This window comes from Oryctolagus cuniculus, chromosome 20 (genome assembly GCF_051225735.1).
Source record: "Oryctolagus cuniculus isolate XC-2025 breed Fujian yellow rabbit chromosome 20, ASM5122573v1, whole genome shotgun sequence".
NCBI lineage: Eukaryota > Metazoa > Chordata > Mammalia > Lagomorpha > Leporidae > Oryctolagus > Oryctolagus cuniculus.
The window spans coordinates 23,026,072-23,048,870 of NC_142886.1; the positions used below are offsets into that span (position 1 = coordinate 23,026,072).

At 46.2% G+C, this 22,799-nt stretch overlaps 1 protein-coding gene across 9 annotated transcripts in view; it reads left to right on the forward strand.

Moving 5' to 3' along the window:
* Positions 1–22,799, forward strand: part of RGS6 (regulator of G protein signaling 6) — a 622,010-nt gene that overhangs the window by 456,142 nt on the left and 143,069 nt on the right. For all 9 annotated transcript variants that reach the window (XM_089322278.1, XM_089322274.1, XM_089322279.1 and 6 more), the window contains exon 3: positions 4,790–4,889. In XM_089322278.1, the coding sequence (XP_089178404.1) occupies positions 4,790–4,889 (100 nt within the window). The remainder of the gene's footprint in view (positions 1–4,789; positions 4,890–22,799) is intronic.

Below are 22,799 nucleotides of genomic sequence, written 5' to 3' on the forward strand. Positions count from 1 at the left end.
AAGCTTCCTAAATTTAGTGCCATTCAGTAGCAAGCATGTATTGCTTGCTCCCGAGTTGCAGGTCAGCTGAGGTGCGGCAGATCTGGCTGTGAGTTCAGTCCCATTTGCTGAGGATGGCTCTCACCTTCCTTGGGTGGACAAGCATCTGAGCCCTGTGCTTCTCATGCCAAAGAGCATTAGGCAAGACAAGAAGCCAAGCGCAACCGTGCAGGTGCACTGCCCCTGATTCCTCATGTTGCGTTCAGTAACAGCCAAGAATCTGGGCAAGTCCTATGACCAAGCCCAATCAAAATGTAAACTCCCAGCCCTCCGTGAGGCCACGGAAGAGAATCCAGAATATACTACTAGTATGGTGGAGTTGGGAATTAGAGGCCAGTGACTGATTCTTCCATACCTCCTGTCGCTCCCCCTCTTCATGGAGGAACGACACTAAACCCTGCCTAGGCTTCATATCCGAGTCACGGCACCATTATGTCGCTCCCCCTCTTCGTGGAGGAACGACACAGGACCCTGCGCTGTTCTTTCGTCTGCTCGGCCCTCCCCGGGTTTGCTGCTGGTTCTTCCCGGGTTGGCTACCGTCCCTTCCACCTCCGTGGAAGGGCGGTTCCCCCTGCCACATTCCCCACTTCCGCGGGGGAGCGGCACACCGCCGGCCGGCTCTCTCGGGGGCTGCACAGGTGTTCCCCTTAGATGTTCCTCTTAGATGTTCCTGGTGCATGTTGTCTCTCTCCTCCTTTATAGTCCTCTTCCGCCAATCCCAACTCGGCTGCCCACATGCCGAGTACGCTGCTCTCCTCCAATCAGGAGCAGGATCAGCTCCTGGAGGTCATCACTCAAGTTGGCAAGAGGCAGCCGCGTAGAAGCTGTTTCCTCCTCTCCCAGCGCCATATTGTGGGAGAGCAGATGCATAGAATAAGTCTTAATTCCAGTAACTTAGTCTAGTCCGAGTTGCTCCCCACACCTCTGATGCTGTCAGCTATCGCTGGCATGGAGTCAGTGGAGGCAACATCTCCTTTTGATCTGGCTGTAATCCCAGAGTCAAGACCTCTTGATACATTGTGGGCCTACCTAGGAAGACAGGACTTCCTGTTTTGTATGTAAGTCCTCTTAGGGCTCAGTCGTGTATGAAGCAGCTAAACTTGGCAGAGGAGAAAGGAGGCCTGCAGAATCCCGCTCTACAGTCCCTCAAAGTTAACCCAGAGCAGCAGAGACTGGAAATTACTGCCATCTAGTGTTCACTCAGGGTTCTAACTGAATTGAATTACTGGTTTCTCTCCAATTCTCCATGGCTTTTCTGGTCATTTCATAGAAGCCATCAGTAAAAATGACTCTTCTGGTTTCATGTATTTGCTTATAAAGATCGATCAATCAATCAATATTTACAATATATCTATTTGAAAGAGTTACAGAGAGAGAGGGAGAGACAGAGATCTTCCATCGCTGGTTCACCCTCCACATGATCACAGCAGCTGGGTGTGCACCAGTTCAAAGCCAGGAGCTTCTTCCAGGTCTCCCACATGGGTTGAGGGGCCAAAGAACTTGGGTCATCTTCCACTGCTCTTTCCCAAGCACATTAGGAGGAAGCTGGATGGGAAGTGGAGCAGCTTGGACTTCAGCTGGCGCCCATATGGGATGCTGGCATCACAGGTGGTGCCTTTACCTGCTATGCCGCAATGCCAGCCCTGACACTTCTGGTTTGAAATAACACACTAGATCCAAAGCATAGGCTTCTTGAAAATGTGACCATTGTTCTAGGAATTGCTCTCTTTAGCTATCAATAAATAAGACTCAACTCCTACTAGAGATTGTTGGGTTGAGGTTAGCAGACAGAAGGCAGGAAATCTCTGAGATGATTGACATGAATACGGATTAAAATGTGGGTCTTCAGAGGACAGCCTTTCTTTAGAATGATGCACTTATCCATCCCCTGAGGGGCTGGCAGATGATGCTGTTGCACTCTCAGTGACTCTCAGGCCAGCCCAGAAATATCCTGGGGTGAATGGTTTCCCTGTGTGGCTGCTTTTCCTGGAATCTTATCAGAAAACCACAGAGCTTGGGCATTAGAATCCTGAACTCTTGGGGGCTGATGCTGTGACATAGCAGGTAAAGCTGCTGCCTGCAGTGCCGGCATCTCATATGGGTGCTGGTTCAATTCCCAGCTGCTCCTCTTCTGATCCAGCTCTCTGCTGTGGCCTGGGAAAGCAGTAGAAGATGGCCCAAGTGTTGGGCCCCTGCACCTGTGTGGGAGAGCTGGAAGAAGCTCCTGGCTCCTGGCTTCAGATCAGCTCAGCTCTGGCTGTGTGGCCATCTCTCTCTCTCTCACTTGTGCGCTCTCTCTCTCTCTCTCTCTCTCTCTCTGCCTCTGCATCTCTGCCTTTCAAATAAATAAATGAATCTTTAAAAAAGAAAAAAAAAGAATCCTGAACTCTCAAGCCTGTGACTGAGGTCAAACGTGGCTCTGCAATTGGGTCACTGTATGACCTTATGAAGATCAAGAAGGTAGCTTTATCTCTTGATTGTCATGGACATTGAAACCCATGTTCAGTTCTGCCCTCCTCCTGGAATCCAAAGGACTGAGCCCCTGGGCTCCATGGCTGTTGGGTGGTACTGTGTGACTGGTTCTGGCCAAAGAACTTGGAGCAAACTGTGATGTGTTAACTTCTAGGCTGTACTGTTTAACAGCCTGGGAGAGACTTTTCAGAATTCTGTCTTCACCACTCTGGCATAACAACTAGCAGTGTTCGAGACAGTGGCTCCTCCATGAGCCTGGGTCCCAGAGGAACTACCATGAGCATGTTGGCTTAGACAGGCAGAGCACGGAGAAATGAACGTGGTTGTGTTAAGCCACTGAGGTTTTGGAGAGTTATCTGCTACTGCAACTTCATCCAGTTCATCCTCACTGGTCTGCCTCACTAAATCTTTGTTTCATCTGAAAAAGTGGATAGTGGGATCTGCTTTATAAGCAGTTCTGAGAGTTAAACATGAGAAGCTATGTATGGTAAGTTCTTAATGTCTCTTGGCTGTGACAGTAGTGGTGATGATGTCACACCCTGTCCTAACTTTGTTTCTAACAAGTAATCCATTTCTGCTGAACAGGTGACTAGTGATGTGTCCTCAGGAAAATCACTTTACCTCAAATTGCAGTGCTACTGTGTTAGACTAGATGAGCTACTGCTGAAATTTATAGCCTTAGGATTACATGGCTCCGTTAAAGGAAGAGTCAGAGAATCCATTCTGGTGTTTCAAAGATATTTTTGTTGAGCCAGTACTGTGGCTCAGTAGGCTAATCCTCCGCCTTGCGGTGCCGGCACACCGGGTTCTAGTCCCAGTTGGGGCGCCAGATTCTGTCCCGGTTGCCTCTCTTCCAGGCCAGTTCTCTGCTGTGGCCAGGGAGTGCAATGGAGGATGGCCCAAGTGCTTGGGCCCTGCACCCCATGAGAGACCAGGAGAAGCACCTGGCTCCTGCCATCGGATCAGTGCAGTGCACTAGCCGCAGCGGCCGTTGGAGAGTGAACCAACGGCAAAGGAAGACCTTTCTCTCTCTCTCTCTCTCTCACTGTCCACTCTGCCTGTCAAAAAAAAAAAAAAACCACATATTTTTGTTGCTTAGAGGAAAAAAAACACATGATAATACTAAATATTATCTTCTCCCCTCCTCCAATTTCTTTCCCCCACCCCTCAACTTAAAGATCCATGCCCTTGTTATAGATTTCTTTGTCTCCTATTCTAAAGATTTTGTCTGGAAAATACTTAGCTACAGACGGATTTCTCCATTTAGGCAGCTTCATACTTCTTGGTTCTTCCCCACTCCCTGTTCTGATGTTACCAATGAGCTGTTGCATGGCTCCAAGCACAGCCTACGTCACACCATGGTCTTTCTCTAGCAGTGTTCATTCAAGAGGAGAGGATCTTGTTTTTGGCAGCCTTGGTCCTGACTTAGACAGGGCCACCATTCACACCCACTGGGACCCGTTTCCAGCTTCTTCAATCAGGGCTTCCTATGCCTTGATTTTGTCTTCCTTTTCCTTTGGTGTAGGTCTCATGGGGACCTTTTCCTGTCCCAAAGGCAGCCCTGTCTATCAACAGCAGTAGGTTAGCTCAAGTCAACATCTTACCTTGAGCCACAGGAAACTGCCATTTTGGAGGAATTAAGTATGGCAGTTTCCAGTGATGCCACCTTTATGTAAACCCAATTTGTGAAAAGGGAGGGGTTGGATCACATATTTTGAATTACATCTTGGCTCCCCTCTGCAATCTTAATGTCTGTTTTCCTCCTTACCTTGCTGAACTGGCAGTTGTTCTAGAAAATGCCTCACGCTCTTTCTTGTCGCCTCTGACCTCCTCACAACTAGTGCTTGGTCCACAGGAGATGCTGATTCTCTGTGTTGTTTTGTTTTCACAGGTAGGGTTTCTTGATACATTTTTAAATTTTTTTATTTTCATCTTATTTGAAAGACGGAAATCTTGCATCTCCTGATGTGCTTTCCCAAAAGCCTACGAGTGCCAGGGATGGACCAGGCTGAATCTGGGAGCCAGGCAGTCACTTCAGATCTCCTTTGCTGGGACCCAAGTCCTTGAGATATAACCTGCCTACCCCAGTGAGCGCGCATACACTAACAGGAAGCTGTGATTGGAAGCAGAGTCAGGCTGGAGCTTTGGCACTCTCCCACTCAGAGTCTTAGTCTCTGCCCCTTCGTATTCCCTGTCGACATCCACATGTAGACATTTAGGCTCTTTGTAAATGATCTATTTTGTGGTAGAAAAGTAATGCTTCTCTACTGTCTTTCAGATTGAAGACATCATTACAAAGATGCAAGATGACAAGACAGGAGGTGTGCCCATCAGAACTGTCAAGAGCTTTCTCTCCAAAGTCCCCAGTGTCACCACAGGTAACATACTCCTCATAAGATGGCCGTGGAAGTCAGAACCTGCTGTGGATGAGCTGTGTAATCTAGTGTTCAACCTAGATGGTGTCCAAGAACCTGTGACCAGTAAAAATGAAACAATGCAACTGGCATTTGACATAGTGGTTAAGACATTGAATTTAAATTTAAACAGATTTTAAAGAATGCTTTAAGAAAGTCTTATGTTCAAATTCTAAAAAATGCTTTTGAGTTTTTAAATTCATTCTATTTGAACTCATGAAAGAGGGGTTTAAACGTATTTTTCTACTTTCCTTTTTATGTGTTTTATATGCTTAAATATATTTATTTTTTAAAAGATTTATTTATTTAAAATGCAGAGTTACAGAGGGGGAGGGAGGGAGGGAATGAGAAAGAGAGGGAGAGAAAGAGAGAGAGAGACATCTTCCATCCACTCATTCATTCTCCAAATGGCCTCAATGGCAGGGCTGTACCAGACCAAAGCCAAAATCTAGGTTCTTCCAAGTCTCCCATGCAGGTGGCAGGGGCCCAAGCACTTGAACCATCTTCCATTCTTTCTCAGGCACACTAGCAGGGAGTTGGATCGGAAGCAGAGCAGTCAGTCTCAAACTGGTAACCCTATAGGATTGCTTTTGTCATAGGCAGAGAGTTGACCTGCTGTGCCACAGCACTGGTCCCTCAAATACATTTCTTTTAAAATCTTTGATGTGTAATATATTAAAAATATGGGTCAAGCCAGTGTTGGGGCATAGTAGGTTAAGCACTGTTTGGGACACCCACATCACAAAGTGCCTGGTTCAAGTCCTTGCTCCTCTGCTTCTGATCCAGATTCCTACTTGGGCTCCTGCCACTGCATGGGAGACCCTGATGGAGCTCCAGGCTCCTGGCCTTCACATGGTGTAGCTCTGTCTATTTTAGGCATTTGGGGATAGACACAGTGGATGGGAGGTCTCTCTTTTTGAAATAAACAAATACATCTTTAAAAAGAAAACATGGATATAGTTTCAAGAATAATATTAAAAGGCATCACATGTAACCACTACCCACCTTACAGCAAATATATTAGTATTTTAGCTGTACCTGCTGGATTACATCTACCTCCATAACCACTATCTGTTTTGATGCTAATCAGTTGGTTGTGTTTCTTCAAAATTTAATGACATAGTTATATATCCTTTGCTATCTGGACAAATAACCAAATCAATTAAGAGAAGATTTTAGGTGATTCTCAAATTCTCAAACTATGGCTGATTGATTTCCAACATTCAATAGCAAAAAAGACTTAATTTCTACTGTACACCATTTAAGATGGCTAAATTTAATAATAATTAAAATGCTGATAGTACTGAGGGCTGGTGAGAAAGTAGAATGATGCAACGCTGACCTGTTGCAGATGGGAATGTAACATGATATGGCTAGTTTGGAAACTAGTATGGCAATTTCTCATCAAGATAAACATGTAATTACCATGTGATCCAATGATCCTGCTGTTAGGTATTTACCCAAAGAGAAGTGAAAATTTGTGTTCATACAAAAAGTTATATGTAAATGTTTATAGCAACTTTATGTATGACCTCAAAAGGCTGTAAACAACTCAAATGTCCCTCACTGGCTAAATGGATGAACCAACTCTGGTCTGTCAGTATTCAACAGCTACAACGGTGAACTGTTGCTACATGTGGTAACTTACACAAGACTCAAAGTCTTTTACTGAATGAAAGAAGCCAGTATCAAAAGGTTACATACTGTATGATTCCGTTTATGTGATATTCTAGGTGAGAGATGCTTAAAGTGATGGAGAGCAGATTGGTGGTTACAGGGGTTGAGAGTTGAAGGAAGAGTATGACTCAAGGAATTGTGTGAGGGAATTTTATGAAGCGATAGAACTGTGCTGTATCCTGGTCATGATGGTGATAATATGAATCCATCTATATTTGGGTTAAACTCCATAGAACAGTGTAGGGGGAGGATATGAGTGAATATCAGTAAAGTTAACTTAAAAAGTAAATAGAACCATCAGTATCTCAACTCACTATCTGGGCTATCACTGTTTTATCTCATATTTTTTTTTTAATTTTTTTTGCCTTTTTTTTTTTTTTTTTTTTTGACAGGCAGAGTGGACAGTGAGAGAGAGAGACAGAGCGAAAGGTCTTCCTTTGCCGTTGGTTCACCCTCCAATGGCCACCAAGGCCGGTGCACCACGCTGATCTGATGGCAGGAGCCAGGTGCTTCTCCTGGTCTCCCACGGGGTGCAGGGCCCAAGTACTCGGGCCATCCTCCACTGCACTCCCTGGCCACAGCAGAGAGCTGCCCTGGAAGAGGGGCAACCGGGACAGAATCCGGCGCCCCAACCGGGACTAGAACCTGGTGTGCCGGTGCCGCAAGGCGGAGGATTAGCCTAGTGAGCTGCGGCGCCGGCCTTGATCTCATATTAACAATAGACGGTTCCCACAGGTCTTGGGGCTAGAAGGATGCCTTGTGGTTTCTGGTGAGGCCCTCTTGCAGGTTCCAGACTGGCTGCTGCTTTTTGTAGCTGTACTAGGCAGATAGAGAGCTGGGTGGCTGTCTCACATCTTTTTATAAAAGTGCTAATTCTGTTCATGAGAGCTCCAGCCTCATAAATTACTTTGAAAGCCTCTAGCTCCCAGTGTCGTCACAGTGGGATCAGATTTCATGTGTGAATTTTGGAAAAACACAGTCAATCTGTAACTGGACTAAAGGTTTGGGTAATGAAGGATACTTGTATTGGGATTCTCTAATTTTGGGGGTTTATATAAATAGAACTGGACTACCTACTTTAGCCATGATATATTATTTTCATATATTGCTGGATTTTACTTGACAATATGTTATTTGGGGGTTTTGAATCTATTTTCATGGAGAAGTTTAGTTAGTTTTTCTTACTACCATAATTACTGATTTGGGAATCAAATTTATGCCATCTTCATAGGATGAACCATGGAGTATCCCACTTTAATATTATGTTGTTCTTCTGGAAAACATTTTTCTCTATATCCAGCAGCTTCATTTCACTTATTTTTTTATTTCTAAGAGTTCTGTCTAGTTTCTTTTTCCAATATGCTTGACCATTCATTTATTTATTTCTTATTTACTCATTTGACTATTTACTGTTTTCTAAGAATTGGTGGGCACTCGAAGTTCAGAAGTAAATGAAACAAGGCCGGCGCCGCGGCTCACTAGGCTAATCCTCCGCCTTGCGGCGCCGGCACACCGGGTTCTAGTCCCGGTCGGGGCGCCGGATTCTGTCCCGGTTGCCCCTCTTCCAGGCCAGCTCTCTGCTGTGGCCAGGGAGTGCAATGGAGGATGGCCCAAGTGCTTGGGCCCTGCACCCCATGGGAAACCAGGATAAGTACCTGGCTCCTGCCATCGGATCAGCGCGGTACGCTGGCCGCGGCAGCCATTGGAGAGTGAACCAATGGCAAAAGGAAGACCTTTCTCTCTGTCTCTCTCTCTCACTGTCCACTCTGCCTGTCAAAAAAAAAAAAAAAAAGTAAATGAAACAGATAGAATTTCTGCCCTCAAGGAATTTATATTCAAATAAAAGAGATAGTCAGATGAATAAGAAAATTTTTCAGAATTTTGGATAAGGATATAGACAGAGGAGAAAAATAAGAAAGGAACCAGGCAATACTGAAGTGTTGTAGTTCGGGAATGGGTGCTCAAGAAAGGATTTCCTGAAAGGGGGACATTGGAGTGAAGATGGAAAGGAAATGAGGGATTGGATCATATGAATATTGAGAGGAAGAACATGCCAGATAGCCAGTTGAAATTTCCATCACAGGAATGTCCCTGGTGTACAGAGAGACCATGAAGAGAGAGCCAGGGTAGCTACAGGAGGTAGAGAGAGAAGTAGTGAGGATCAAGTCAGGATGATAATGGTGAGCTGGATCTTGTAGGTTCTTGGTCATGGTAAGGCCATGTGCGTGATTGCTTACTCCAAGTCACCTTTCAGTGGTGTCACACTACTCTGTTTAGAATACTCTGGTTGAGGGGTGAGGGTTGAAGACCTAAGTGCCAGAGAGGAAACCACTGTAAAAATGGTGCCTCACACTAAGCTGTCAACACTGGAGCTCTATGAAATGATCAGACTGAAATTCAGCTTTGAAGGTAAAACAGACCATGTGGGGGGATAGATGAGATGTAGAAGGTAAGAGAAAAAAACAAGATCAACAAAGGTTACACACTTTCAGGCTTGAACAGCTGGAAGAGTGGTGTTTATCAAGAGTGTGGACTGGGAGGAGGTGGAGGGTGTGTTTGTTTTGTGTATGTGTGTTTGTGATTCTGGAGAGTAAGAAATCCAGAGATCAGCTTTAGACAGGCTTAGTTTTAGGGACTGATTAGAGATGCAGTTGGAGACGACAAGTAGGCATTGGGGTATGTGAGTCTGGGTCTCCAGGGAGTGTCTGACCTGGGGAAGGTCATCATCAGCATGCACTTGGTATTTAGAGCCCTGAGACTAACGAGCTCAGCAAGGAAGTGGAGTCACCAGAACATATGGTCCGATCCTGAAATTTTGGATACTCCAGAGCAGAGGTCAGGAGGAGCTGGAGCAAACAGCAAAGGAAACTGAGGAGCAATAGCTGGAGAAAGGAGGAAAATCAGGGTAGAGATCTGTGGGAGGCAGATTTTCTAGAAAATGTTTCAAGGAAGGGTAGAGTGATCCATTTTGTCAAGCTCTGCTGCTAATTAAGTCGACGAAGGGCTGGAGATTGACCTTTGGGTTTAGCAACATGGAATTCATTGCTGACCTTGATAAGTGCGCACTCTGTGAAATATTGGGGGCAAAGCGTCTTGTTGAAGTAGGCTCGAGGCAGAATAGGAGAAGAACAATTTTGGGTAATGACTATAGTTCATGTTTGAAGGAGTTCTCCTTTAAAAAGAAGAAATGTGGTAGTATCTAGAGGGGTATTAGGTTAGGATATGCAGGTTTTTAAGGTATGTGAAATGACCAAAATGTTTGCATGATAGGAATGGCTTAGTACAAGGGCACTTCAAAAAGTTTATGGAAAATGGAATTAAAAGGTTAGTTGATTTTAGAGCGACATTTTGAAATCCATGCATATTCAGGGTCTTCAAATGAGTTCATGAAAAATGTACATTATGAAAAAACAAAGCTATTCCCAGGTTGCAGTTATTATTATTTTTTTCTTGCACCTAAAGAAAATTCCATTTTCCACAAGCTTTCTGAAATACGTTTGTAGAGAGGGAAAAAGGTGCTGCAGGGAGGGAGCATGTCAAGATATGATGTTGATGAGTGTAGCCATCTGCTGTGCAGACAAGTAGCTATAGCTGCACACATACACAGTGCATTCATGGGAAGGAGGGAGCCTAACTGGTGCCCAGATATCCAGAAGTAGGAAGATGTGATGGGAGCTAGTGGGAACTTGGGGAGGTTCTTTTCTGATTGTCTCTGTTTTCTTAGCATGGGAAACCAAAGGGATGAAGATGTGGAAGGTTTGAGGAGTGGTTAAAAACTGCAGGAGCCAACTTGGGAGTAAGGAGATTGATTGAACTAAGAAAATTGAGTTTTGATTGCTAGGCAGCATTAAGGGACCTCTTGGGATTATTAATATTTATGAATTTAAAAAGAGATAATTCTTTCTCCAGCCACATTTAGCTCTGTACGTTTGGGCATATATCAGGGAGAAAGTTGGACATGATTAGTGCTTTAGCAAATATGAGACTATGATGAATCAAGAGAGAGGCGAGAGAGCAACTAAAATGATTCCCCATTACATTTTAAATGAATAAGGAGGAAAGTGAGAACGCCAGACGGGTAATGAAGAGTAAGGGCAGTGATTACCGTAAGATGTAAGTCAAGTGGTAGAAGATTGGAGTTGGAGGTGAGACTAAGAAAGATGGGAGTACAGAAGGCAGTGGTTAGAGGGATGTTTATTCAGACTATGGATGGGTTATGCTTATAGGTGGTAAAAGATCTCAGGTACGGCCTGAGAATAAGTGATTGAGAAAGGACTGAAGAGAAGCTCATCTGAAGAGAGAGACCAAGAGTGGACAGGCCATGCTAATCGAGGAGTGAGCTATACAGATATTGAAATCACCAGTGTTCAACAGGATCGTTTTGAGTTAAAATATTTGTGGAATGAAAGGCAAAGGCCTAGGGATAAGAAATGACTTTGACAACATAAGACATTGGTGGTTTAATCTGATAGAATGGGAGTCAAAGCTGGGAGGTTTTAGAAGAGGGAAGGAGTGAAGAGAATCTGAAAAAAAAAAAAATGCATGAGAAGCAAAGAGGTCACCCTAAGGCCACATAACAAGAGGGGGAGGGGCACAGCCACCACCTGAAAGGGCTTCAGGAAAGCAGGGCCCAGGGAAGAACGAGATGGGAGGGAATGCTGACTGTCCCCACTCCTCACTGAGTTCCAGAGGGGGGGAATGCTGACTGTCCCCACTCCTCGCTGAGTTCCAGAGGGAGGGAATGCTGACTGTCCCCACTCCTCCCTGAGTTCCAGAGGGAGGGAATGCTGACTGTCCCCACTCCTCCCTGAGTTCCAGAGGGAGGGAATGCTGACTGTCCCCACTCCTCGCTAAGTTCCAGAGGGCAATGAGAGTGTTTCAGAGGATGGTGAATGTACAACATGGCCATGAAACACCCGCAACTTCTATGTCCCAGACACAGAGCAGTCACAGGAGATAGAGAAACAAAAACTCGGCTTCTGTTCATCAAAAGCTATGACCCTAGCGATAGAAAAAGTCACAGGGACACCAATAGTTGCATAAGACACATACTGTAAGAGAGGACTAGACAGTGCTGGTCGAGCCCAGAGAAGAGAACCGGGGACTTTGTCTTGGGTATGTCTGGAACGTTTCTTTGGGAAGTGTATCAGTCGCCTAATGCTGCATAACAAGCCATAACAATGTCCTGGTACAGTGACTTTGTTTATTGATCATGATCACCAAGCACTGACCCGGGCACCAGAGTCGTCTGAAGGTTTGGTTGAGCCTGGGGAATCTCTGAGGGCCTCACTGCTATGTGGTGTTGCTGCTTAGCCTTAGGACTCAGTCTTCCTCCACATCTCCTCACAGCCTCGCTAGGTTAACTGAGCTGCATCTTAGCCAGGCAGTCTCAGGGTTCCAAGAGGACAAGGGTGAAAAGCGCAAGGTCCCTGAAGGTGTTGGCCCCAGAACCCATAGTCAGTCAAGTCCATCACGTTGCGTTCCTCAGACAAATCACAAGGTCAAGTGTAGACTGAAGAGGCAGGGCAACCAACTCCACCTCCTTGCATACGAGTGGCTGTGTTACGTTGGCATCAGAAGACTTTATTCACTGGAGGCTGTTATAACGACCTACCATCTGAAGTGATTTTACAGTTGGGTCTTAAACAGACACACAGAGAGGGCCATTCAGGGCAGACACAACAGAATTTTCATAGGCCTGAATGCATGGAAGTCATGCCAGTGTTCAGTAAAGAAGCTGTGCTTGTGATCGAAGTTTACACACATTCATGTGTTCTGCACTGGAGGAGAGGAACACAAGGACAGAACATTCACAGGAATTAAAAGGATCTTGACAGGCCATCAAGGAACTTTGACTTGTAGGTCTTATCCCAAAGGAAAGACTGCCCTCTGGAGTTTTAAGTGAGAGAGATGTCATTCCCATGGAGCTGATAAAAGAGCAGGAAGAGATGGAGAGCTCGAGATGAATTAGAGCGTCTCTAGACTGGGGAAGCCGGGCAAGAAGTAAGGAGGGTCCTACTAACAACAGCCCAGCTCAACGGAAGCCATAGCTTTGCTGCCACACGTTGCCAAATTGCCAAAAAAAACCCAGGAGGCGGGAACTGGAGTTATCTCTATAACGGAGCAAACTGCTAATCCAGGAGCTGCAGACATGTGCACCACCTCCTACACTGCCTGAGCCCGATGCTTGGCGCTGGCTCCTGACTCCAGCTTCCAACTGATGGGACTCTGGGAGGCAGGGGTGGCAGCTCAGGCAGCCTGATTCCTTCCAGCTGTGTTGGAGACTGGACCGAGATCCTGCCTCTCAGCTGTAGTGCGGCCCCGCCCAGGCTGTAGCAGGTCTTTGGGCAGTGAATCAGCAGATGTGAGCTCGTTGTTTATCCGCACTCTCAAATAAATTTGAAAAATAAATTTTAAGATGGAAAGTCATGAAATGCCTGCTTCCTCTTGCTCCAGGAAGCTGTCAATCATCACTTTCCCTGAAGCATGATCAAAATCAAAGATGAGGCCGGCGCCGCGGCTCACTAGGCTAATCCTCCGCCTAGCGGCGCCGGCACACCGGGTTCTAGTCCCGGTCGGGGCACCGGATTCTGTCCCGGTTGCCCCTCTTCCAGGCCAGCCCTCTGCTGTGGCCAGGGAGTGCAGTGGAGGATGGCCCAAGTCCTTGGGCCCTGCACCCCATGGGAGACCAGGAAAAGCACCTGGCTCCTGGCTCCTGCCATCGGATCAGCGCGGTGCGCCGGCCGCAGCGCGCCGGCCGCGGCGGCCATTGGAGGGTGAACCAATGCCAAAGGAAGACCTTTCTCTCTGTCTCTCTCTCTCACTGTCCACTCTGCCTGTCAAAAAAAAAAAAAATCAAAGATGAGAGTGACATTCATATGCAGAAAGCCACCCTGAGAAAGGTGCAGCCTGATGGAAGGCTCATCTCTGTCCTGCCCAGCTGCTCCACTGAGTGGGAAATCTCACCATGTTACCCAGCTCGTCCCAAAGGCATCAAAAAGAAGCAACTGTAGTGATCGGTAAATAAATAAATGAATACACAGAAATAGGCAGATGTGTGCATTTGCATCAACCGAGTCTGGAGAAGTCGGTATGGGAGGAACTCTAAAAGTTTTAAGATATGATGAGAAGGTTCCAGAACAAGAACGTATCTACCCAAAAAAGGAGGGATGAAAATTGAAATATTGTGAAAGAAAAACATATTTAGATCTGGGGGATATAGATTTTGAAAAATAAATTGTGAGGAATGAAGGTAGGGATTAAAGGCAAAGTGTAATGACAAGCAGAGCAGTTTTCTCAAGTTCACAGATGACATCAAAGGGATCCAAGCATCAAATGACACAAGTCTTCCACCTGAGTTTTTTTTTTTTAAGATTTATGTTATTTATTTGAAAGAGTTACACAGAGAGAGAAGAGACAGAGAGCGATCTTCTATCCACTGGTTCACTTCCCAAATGGCTGCAACAACCAGGCCAACCCAAAGCCAGGAGCCAGGAGCTTCCTCCAGGTCTCCCACGTGGCTGCAGGGGCCCAAGCACTTGGGCTGTGTTCGCTGCTTTCCCAGGTGCATTAGCAGGAAGCTGGATCAGAAGTGAAGAAACTGGGACATGAACCAGGGCCCCTAAGGGATGCCAGCACTGCAGGCCATGGTTTTAACCCACTGCACCACGATGCCAGCCCCCACGTGACTTTCTTTTAAGCAGACTTCTTGGTACATTTGTACACAACCTTCTCTATGTGTTGGTGCTTGTTGATTGGAGTCACTAACACAAGAGGAGCTTGTATCATGACTTTCCATCTTACAACTGATTTTTTCAATTTAATTGAGAGACAGAGACCAATAGACAGAGCTTCCATTAGCTAGTTTGCTCTCCAGTGCCCACAACAGCCTGGGCTGAGTCACATTAAAGCTGGGAGGCGGGGTCTTAGTCCACGTCCCCTACATGGGTGCCAGAATCCAACAACTTGAGCTGGGCCCCACTGCCTCTCAGAGTCCACATTAGCAGGAAGCTCGAGTCAGGAGCCAGAGCCAAGCACTGAATCCAGGCCCTCACACCGGGCTGCTGATGTCTTAATGTCTAGGTCAAATGCCTGCCCTTCCCTCTGTCTCACAATTTAATTTTATCTGATGAATTCCTGCAGGACCCTGTAAGGCCTAGACTGAAGGTATCTGTTTGGATCTCCTGTGCTGAAAATAAAACCCCTTTTCCCATCACATTGTTCTCTTCTTTGTCTTTCTGGTCTTCAAATGCCTGCTCTATCATCATGAGTTTCACCTTTATTACTAATAAATATATTTAAAAATAAATTTGATATATTTAAATTTAATGAAAATAAATAAATCTCACATTGATCTAACCTGTATTGCATAAACAAGCTGCTGTGTATAAGGACTTGAGGAAGTTATGGGCTTGGGAGAAAAGATTCAAGATCAGTTTGGGTGATGCTTGAGGGTTGGAAGAGGAATTTAGATGGCGACACCCGGCAGTGGAAAGCATTGGAAGTGAAGCACTGAGTTCCTGGAGATTTTAGGGAAGAGATACAGATTTGGGGGTCATCCAAGTCTATGATCGGGGGAGCTCCAGGGACATGACTACTGCAGTTGGCATTTGTTTGTCTATAATCTATGTGTTAGTCCAGCCTTTTCCTCTCTGTAAGATAGCACATTTATCTACCTGCATTTCCTATGGCTTTTGAGTTTGAAATTTCCACCATGTAATTACCAGCATGAAAGGGAAGCTGTCTCCACTTCTCAGATCAGACACTCACAGGTGAACTCATAGATGTTGCTGGGATGAAGAAGATGAAGGAATACACGTTGGTTCACCTGTAGGTTAGCCACATTGGGGTTGGGAAGTGTGTTGGTCAGCTTTTTGTTACCACAACGCAATACATGACATGGGCTTGTGGTTTTATAGGTTCTCAGTCCAAGATCAGCTTGGCCTTTTTGGGTTGGTCTCTGGGGGTGGTGCTCATGCTGGCAGAGTCTTAACATGGCACAGAGCATCCCATGAGGACAGGGAATGCATGGCCCTGTATCTGAGTTTAGTGACTGTTTTCAAGCCAGCAGGACTTAGTCATGGGTCTCCACCCTAGCAACCCAATCCAGTTATCTCCCAAAGGTCCCACTTCCAAATGCCATAACTGGATTCAGTTTCCACTGTCCTAGGACCTTCACCTAAGACTTTGGGGACCAAGCCTGTAACACGTGGGCCTTTGAGGAACAGTCAGCATCTAAGCTATTACCCAAATACAGAAAACATTGCAGGAAACCAGCCAGGGGTCAGTGTACTGAGACAGGGAGTGCACACAATTGAAAGAGGACGATCGGGTTCAAGAAAGAACAAATAAAACACAATACCTCCCTTAAACAGTGACAAACCATGAACTTTAGGGGGTGAGGCTTTCGTAGGGAGAAGGCTCACTCCTAAGAAATGGCCATCTCTGCCTGACCTTCCCAACGCTCCAGATGCTTGGGGTGTATGAATAGGGTGCTCACGGGAAGGGCACCTTGTGGACACCTGCTAGCCTCTCTCCAAGGCAACCCATCCACCTCCCCAAACCTTCCTCTGTGAATTGCAGGTAGGTAACAAAGATGATTGTCAGAGCCAAGACAGTGAGGTTTTCACGTCCCCGACTCCCAGCATGCCAGCCACTCACCACCTGCCCTGCATGCCACAGACATATCCTGGGCACAGCGCCTGCCAACCCCAGGGAAGCAGCCAGACGGCACGGCCTCACCCGGCTGTCATAGACGGTCATTCCAGGATAATTCTCCATCACCTGAATGTCATAAAGAATCTTCCAAGAACTTGGAAGATTAATGTCTTCCAGGCCACCCTGAAAACCTCAGATTCCTGACTTGTGAGAGCCGTGACAGAACTCTGGACCAGCTTATTCTAGCAGACAGGAAAATTGAGTGTCAGAAACATGATGTAATGTGCCTGAAAATCACGCAGCTTGTGCAGGACAGAACCAAGGCGAGGGGCTGGATTCCTCACTGCCTTTGCAAACCATTTCCACACCTCAGGCAGAAAATTACGAGCTCTTGAAACACAGCAGTTCCTTTAACGTGCCTGAGGCATCGCCCCAGCACATGAGACCTGCTGGTGTAGTTTGTTAAAAGTCCAGATCTCAGGATGCCCAAGGGACCCGGATGCAGGAACCTCAGTTTTCATCCACCCTCCCAGACTTACTGCTTGTCTGAACTTGGAGGTCGGTTCAGCCCCTACCAAGTGTCCTCCAGCCTCTACATAAGTAACCTCCAATGACGAGTGTCCCATCTCTGGACAGTCTTCACCTTTGGAAACTTCCTCCTTATGATGATCTGAAACTTACCCTCATTCTTGTTCATTTAATTGATTAAGCTCAATGAAACCTGTTCTTGACAAAGAATCGAGGAATGAGTTTGATGAAAATTATACCCACCTGCCGGCGCCGCGGCTCAATAGGCTAATCTTCCGCCTAGCGGTGCCGGCACACCGGGTTCTAGTCCCGGTCGGGGTGCCGAATTCTGTCCCAGTTGCCCCTCTTCCAGGCCAGCTCTCTGCTGTGGCCAGGGAGTGCAGTGGAGGATGGCCCAAGTCCTTGGGCCCTGCACCCCATGGGAGACCAGGAGAAGCACCTGGCTCCTGCCATCGGATCAGTGCGGTGCGCCGGCCGCAGCGCGCCAGCCGTGGCAGCCATTGGAGGGTGAACCAACGGCAAAAGGAAGACCTTTCTCTCTGTCTCTCTCTCTCACTGTCCACTCTGCCTTTCAAAAAATAAAAAAATAAATAAAAAATAAAAAGAAAATTATACCCACCTATGTCTTCCTTATGAATTTTTATTGTGCAAATAATTTTAAGAAAATATTCAAGGTATATACATGTACCTTTACCCAAGTTTCTCAACAGTTTTTCATGAAGACGTTTCTCCCTCTTTTTACAGTCTAAAATTGATTTTTAATAGCCTACCATTAACATTTTTAAAGATTTTATATTGTTTGAGAGGTAGAGTTACAGAGAGGAGAGACAGAGAGGTCTTCCATCTGCTGGTTCACTCCCCAAATGGCCACAACAGCTGGACATGGGCAGACCCAAAGCCAGGAGCCAGGAGCTTCCTCTGGGTCTCCCACATGGTGCAGAGCCCCAGGCACTTGCACCATCCTCTGCTGCTTTCCCAGGCCACAGCAGAGAGCTCGATCAGAAGAGAAGCAGCTGAAACAGGAACCAGCGCCCATATGGGATGCTGGTGCTGCAGGCGGAAGCCCAGCCTACTGTGCCAGAGCACTGGTACCTACCATAAACATTTAAAAGGATTTTCCTGCTGGTTCATGGCAGCAGACTTTGGGAGAAGGAATCTGGGGCTGCAGACTGCTTGTGTGACTTGAGCTGGTCAGCAGCTTCTTCAGGCCTTAATTTCCCTGTCTGTCCATCGCTAGCTTTGGATTAATAATACCTGTGATCCATCTGACTCTGCTCTTCCGTAACTCTGCATGGGATGCTCACGAAGCTCTGTCCAAAGTTAGTGCTCTCCGCTTTCTCTCTGGACATCCCACCCAGAATCCATCTTGAGTGCCATTAGGCCACCCATTACTTCCTGTGCCGTGCTACTCCCATGTCAGATAACAGCCAGCCAGATTGAGAAACCTGCGTGTGACCCCAGATTAGCCAACATTCCCAATCTGTGTTACTTTATTGTTTTTATGCTGTTGAAAGGAAAAGAAGCTGGGAAAAGAACTCAAGAGAGATCATCTGTGGGATGCCTGTCAGGGGCTGCATGATGCCCCTCAAAGGGTTCAGGTACTCATTTTTATAGATGTTGTGTTCTATAGAAAAAAAAAGGAGAGAGAGAGGTGTTGAAAATGTGATTAAGCTAAGGATTTTTTTTTTTTTTGACAGGCAGAGTTAGAGAGAAAGAGAAAGGTCTTCCTTTTTCCGTTGGTTCACCCTCCAAATGGCCACTATGGCTGGCACGTTGCGGCCGGCGCACTGCGCTGATCCGAAGCCAGGAGCCAGGTGCTTCCTCCTGGTCTCCCATGCAGTGCAGGCCCCAAGGACCTGGGCCATCCTCCACTGCACTCCAGGGCCACAGCAGAGATCTGGACTGGAAGAGGAGCAACCAGGACATGAACCCGGGGTGCCAGCGCCGTAGGCAGAGGATTAGCCAAGTGAGCCACGGTGCTGGCCTAAGCTACGGATTTTGATATGACTTTCTGGATTTTTGGAGTGGGCCCCACATTCACTCACATGCATCCTTGTTAAAGTCAGAAAAAGATGTGCCATCAAAGAGGAGAAGGCAGTGTGACGACTGTGGTGAGACTGGGGTGACGGGATGTGGCTGCAGCCAAGGGGCATTGGCTGTCAAAGGCTTCCCTGGAGCCCCGCGGGGGACGTGGCCCTGCCAAAGCCTTGATTTGATCCAGAGAAACAGACTTTAGACTTCTGGCTTCCAAAATTGTGAAAGAATAGATTTTGGTTGTTTAGGTCATAAAGTTTGTGGTGACTTGCCACACCATAGGAAACCAACACAGTGCCCCAATTGCCCTAAAACATTGTAATTGAAGGAAATGGCAGAGTGATTTTTTTAAATGGAGATATTATTAACTGATACAAGAGACAAGCAAAAGTTTACAGTTTTTTTCCAAAGTTTTCCTGGAAAAATATAGATTATAACATTAATTTTGAAAGCAAATTGCACTCATAGAAACTTCTGTAGTGTAATTCTTCAGTTTGTGGAGAAACCAGGGAAACAGAGGTCCCAAAATGAAACCACCTCCCCTATACCAGTAAATGTAATGGCTTAGATGAAATGTACAAATTCCTTGAAACACAAATTATCAAAACTGACATATTAATAAATTTTAAATTGAATAGACCTTTATATTTTCAAAGGAATGAAATGTATGCATAAAAAATTTCCCTACAAATAAAATTATAATCCCAATTGTCTTTCTAGATGTTTCCTACAAAAAATTTCAAGGAAAAAGCAAATCAATTCTACGTTGATAGGAAGTCTTCTCAAAGCATTTCATGAAGCTAAGACTACTGTGGTACCAAAAATAAACCATTACTAGAAAAAAAGTTGCAGTCCAGTTACTGTCACAAAAGTAAATACAGGCCGGCACCGCCATAGCTCACTAGGCTAATCCTCCGCCTTGCGGCGCCGGCACACCGGGTTCTAGTCCCGGATGGGGTGCTGGATTCTGTCCCGGTTGCCCCTCTTCCAGGCCAGCTCTCTGCTGTGGCCAGGGAGTGCAGTGGAGGATGGCCCAAGTGCTTGGGCCCTGCACCCCATGGGAGACCAGGAGAAGCACCTGGCTCCTGCCATCGGATCAGCGCAGTGCGCTGGCTGTAGCGGCTGTTGGAGGGTGAACCAACAGCAAAAGGAAGACCTTTCTCTCTGTCTCTCTCTCTCACTGTCCACTCTGCCTGTCAAAAATAAATAAATAAAAAATTTTAAAAAGTAAATACAAAAATTGATAGCCAAATATTGGAAAATTGAGTCACGTGATACTATACATCTAAGTTGGTGCCTGGCGGACTTATTTTGTAGAGGCCTGTTGTCATATTCTTCAGGTTTCTCCAGCCACATTCTCTGTTGCCATTACTCAGTTCTATAATTGTAACGCAATATGCATGGGCATGGCTGTATTTCTAGTGAACTGTGTTTATACACAGGGGGTAAGTCATAGTTTGCCCATCCCTGCCTTGGACATATCTCATAAGAAGCTGAACAGAAGGCAGATGTTTGGTCCACTAAAATATAACCATCAAAAACCAAGAAACAGGAGGTAATAGCATTGCAAGATATATATCTGGGTAATAAAAGTGGCAGGAAAGAGTATGGAAGCGTTCGATTTTTATTGTTATCATTTCCTACTAGTTTGGTCTTGGGCTCTTTCTCGAGAGTGGCCACAAGGCAAGGTTGCTGCTCTTCAGGAGAGACCTGGAAAAGGAGAAATTCCATGAGGCATAAGGAGGAGGGGAAACCAAAATGCATGAAACAGAGGACATTTGGGCCGGTGCCGCAGCTCACTAGGCTAATCCTCCACCTGCGGCACCGGCACCCTGGGTTCTAGTCCCAGTTGGGGCGCTGGGTTCTGTCCCGGTTGCTCCTCTTCCAGTCCAGCTCTGTGCTGTGGCCCCGGAGTGCAGTGGAGGATGTCCCAGTCCTTGGGCCCTGCACCCCATGTGAGACCAGGAGGAAGCACCTGGCTCCTGGCTTCGGATCGGCACAGTGTGCCGGCTCCAGCGCACCAGCCGTAGTGGCCATTTGGGGGGTGAACCAACGGAAAAAGGAAGACCTTTCTCTCTGTCTCTCTCTCTGTCTAACTCTGCCTGTCAAAAAAAAAAAAAAAAAAAGAAAGAAAGAAAGAGAGAGAGAGAAACAGAGGAAACTCATGACTCGGCAATGCAGAGGGGCCAGGAGTGCTGAGAGGAGACAGCGGGATTTCCGAGTGGCAGGAGCTCCATGAGTGAGCGAGTGGGACTCAGAGGCACAGGGAGGGTCTGCAGGGGTAGGTCTCTACTGAAGTCCATGGGTATCCCATGGGTATCACGTGCAGTTTTTCAGTGGGACTTATAGCTGGGCATTCTCAAAGGCAGGAATTTATCCAGCCGGTGGGTGATCTTTGGGTTTTCCCATGGCCAGCAACTGTGGGGTGTGCTGGGTTTGGAGTGAGATGAGCAACAAGTGGGCTATGTCACAAACAACCACACAGGGAGGGGGAGTCTTAACTGGGCCAGGCTTGATAGTCACAACTGGCTTTCAGATAATGTCTCATGGGAGCGCCAAGGCACCAGCTACGTTTAAACCAACTTATGATGGAACATGATTGATAATTACTTCTTCTTCTAAGGAACAAGGAGCTTATTATTATAGGAACAGTACATGCCGGGGGACTACTGAGAGTTGACAATTTTTAATTGATGTCAATTGTAGCATAAATTATTAAAAATAATTGAGGCTGTCCATATTTGTTTTCAGCACATTCCTATGTGTATAATATTTCACAATAAAAAATGGCTTTCTCTTTCCCTTTTTTTTAAAGATTTGTTTATTTGAAAGGCAGAGTTAGAGAGAGAGAGAGAGGTAGAGAGAGAGGTCTTCTATCCACTGGTTCATTCCTGAGATAGCCTCAATTGCCAGAGCTGCACCGATCTGAAGCCAGAAGCCAGGTGCTTCTTCCAGGTCTCCCACATGGGTGCAGAGGCCCAAGGACTTGGGACAACTTCCACTGCTTTCCCAGACCATAGCATAGAGCTGGATTAGAAGTGAAGCAGCCAGGACTTGAACCAGTGCCCGTATGGGATGCCAGCAGTGCAGGTAGTGGCCTTACCTGCTACACCACAGCACCAGCCCCCACCCTCCTTTGTTTTACCAAAGTAATCAGGAGTCAGTTTGGTGAGTAAGGTCAGTAATCAATTGAGAATAGCAATTTTGATTTAAATTGGGTATGACTCTAAAGAAATGAAGCTAGTTTTCTTGTTATCCTTACAAAGTGGAGCATACATTTATCTCTTTTTTAAAGAATTATTTATTTATTTATTTGAAAGGAAGAGTTACAGAAAGAGAGAGATCTTCCATCTGCTGGTTTACCCCCCAGATGACCACAATAGCCAGATCTGGACCAGGAACAAGCCAGGAGGAAAAAGCCAGGAGTTTCATCCAGGCCTCCTGAATGTGTGCAGGGGCCCAAGCACTTGGGCCATCTTCTGCTTTCCCAGGCCATTAGCAGAGGCCTGGATCAGAAGTGGAACAGCCAGGATGCGAACCAGCACCCATATGGCACGCCAGCATCAAAGACAGCAGCTTTACCAGCTACACCACAACCCAGCACCTCATAAGTTTATTTCTGAAGAGGATTTCCAAGAATGTTTTTTTACCATGGCTGAGAATGATAGAAAGGAGGGTGTGGCAAACTTTAAAAATCCAACACTTAGCTAAATATCAGTTCCGCTGGAGTTGCCTTAACACAAACAACTCCACTGTAGCACATTTCATTTCTGTGTTTGCAGCTTTTCTTTCTCCTTCTGAGGTTCATTTTAGTCACAGCATCCTGAAATCCTGGCAAGTTATAATGATGACAGCACAAGCCACAACTCTGATGTTCTTGGCCTTTGTGTCATTTCAGTCTTGCCCTAAATGTCACATTAATTCATATTTTCCACATTTTTCCTTTTAGAGTTTTTTTCCCCTTTGAGAAGAAATGCT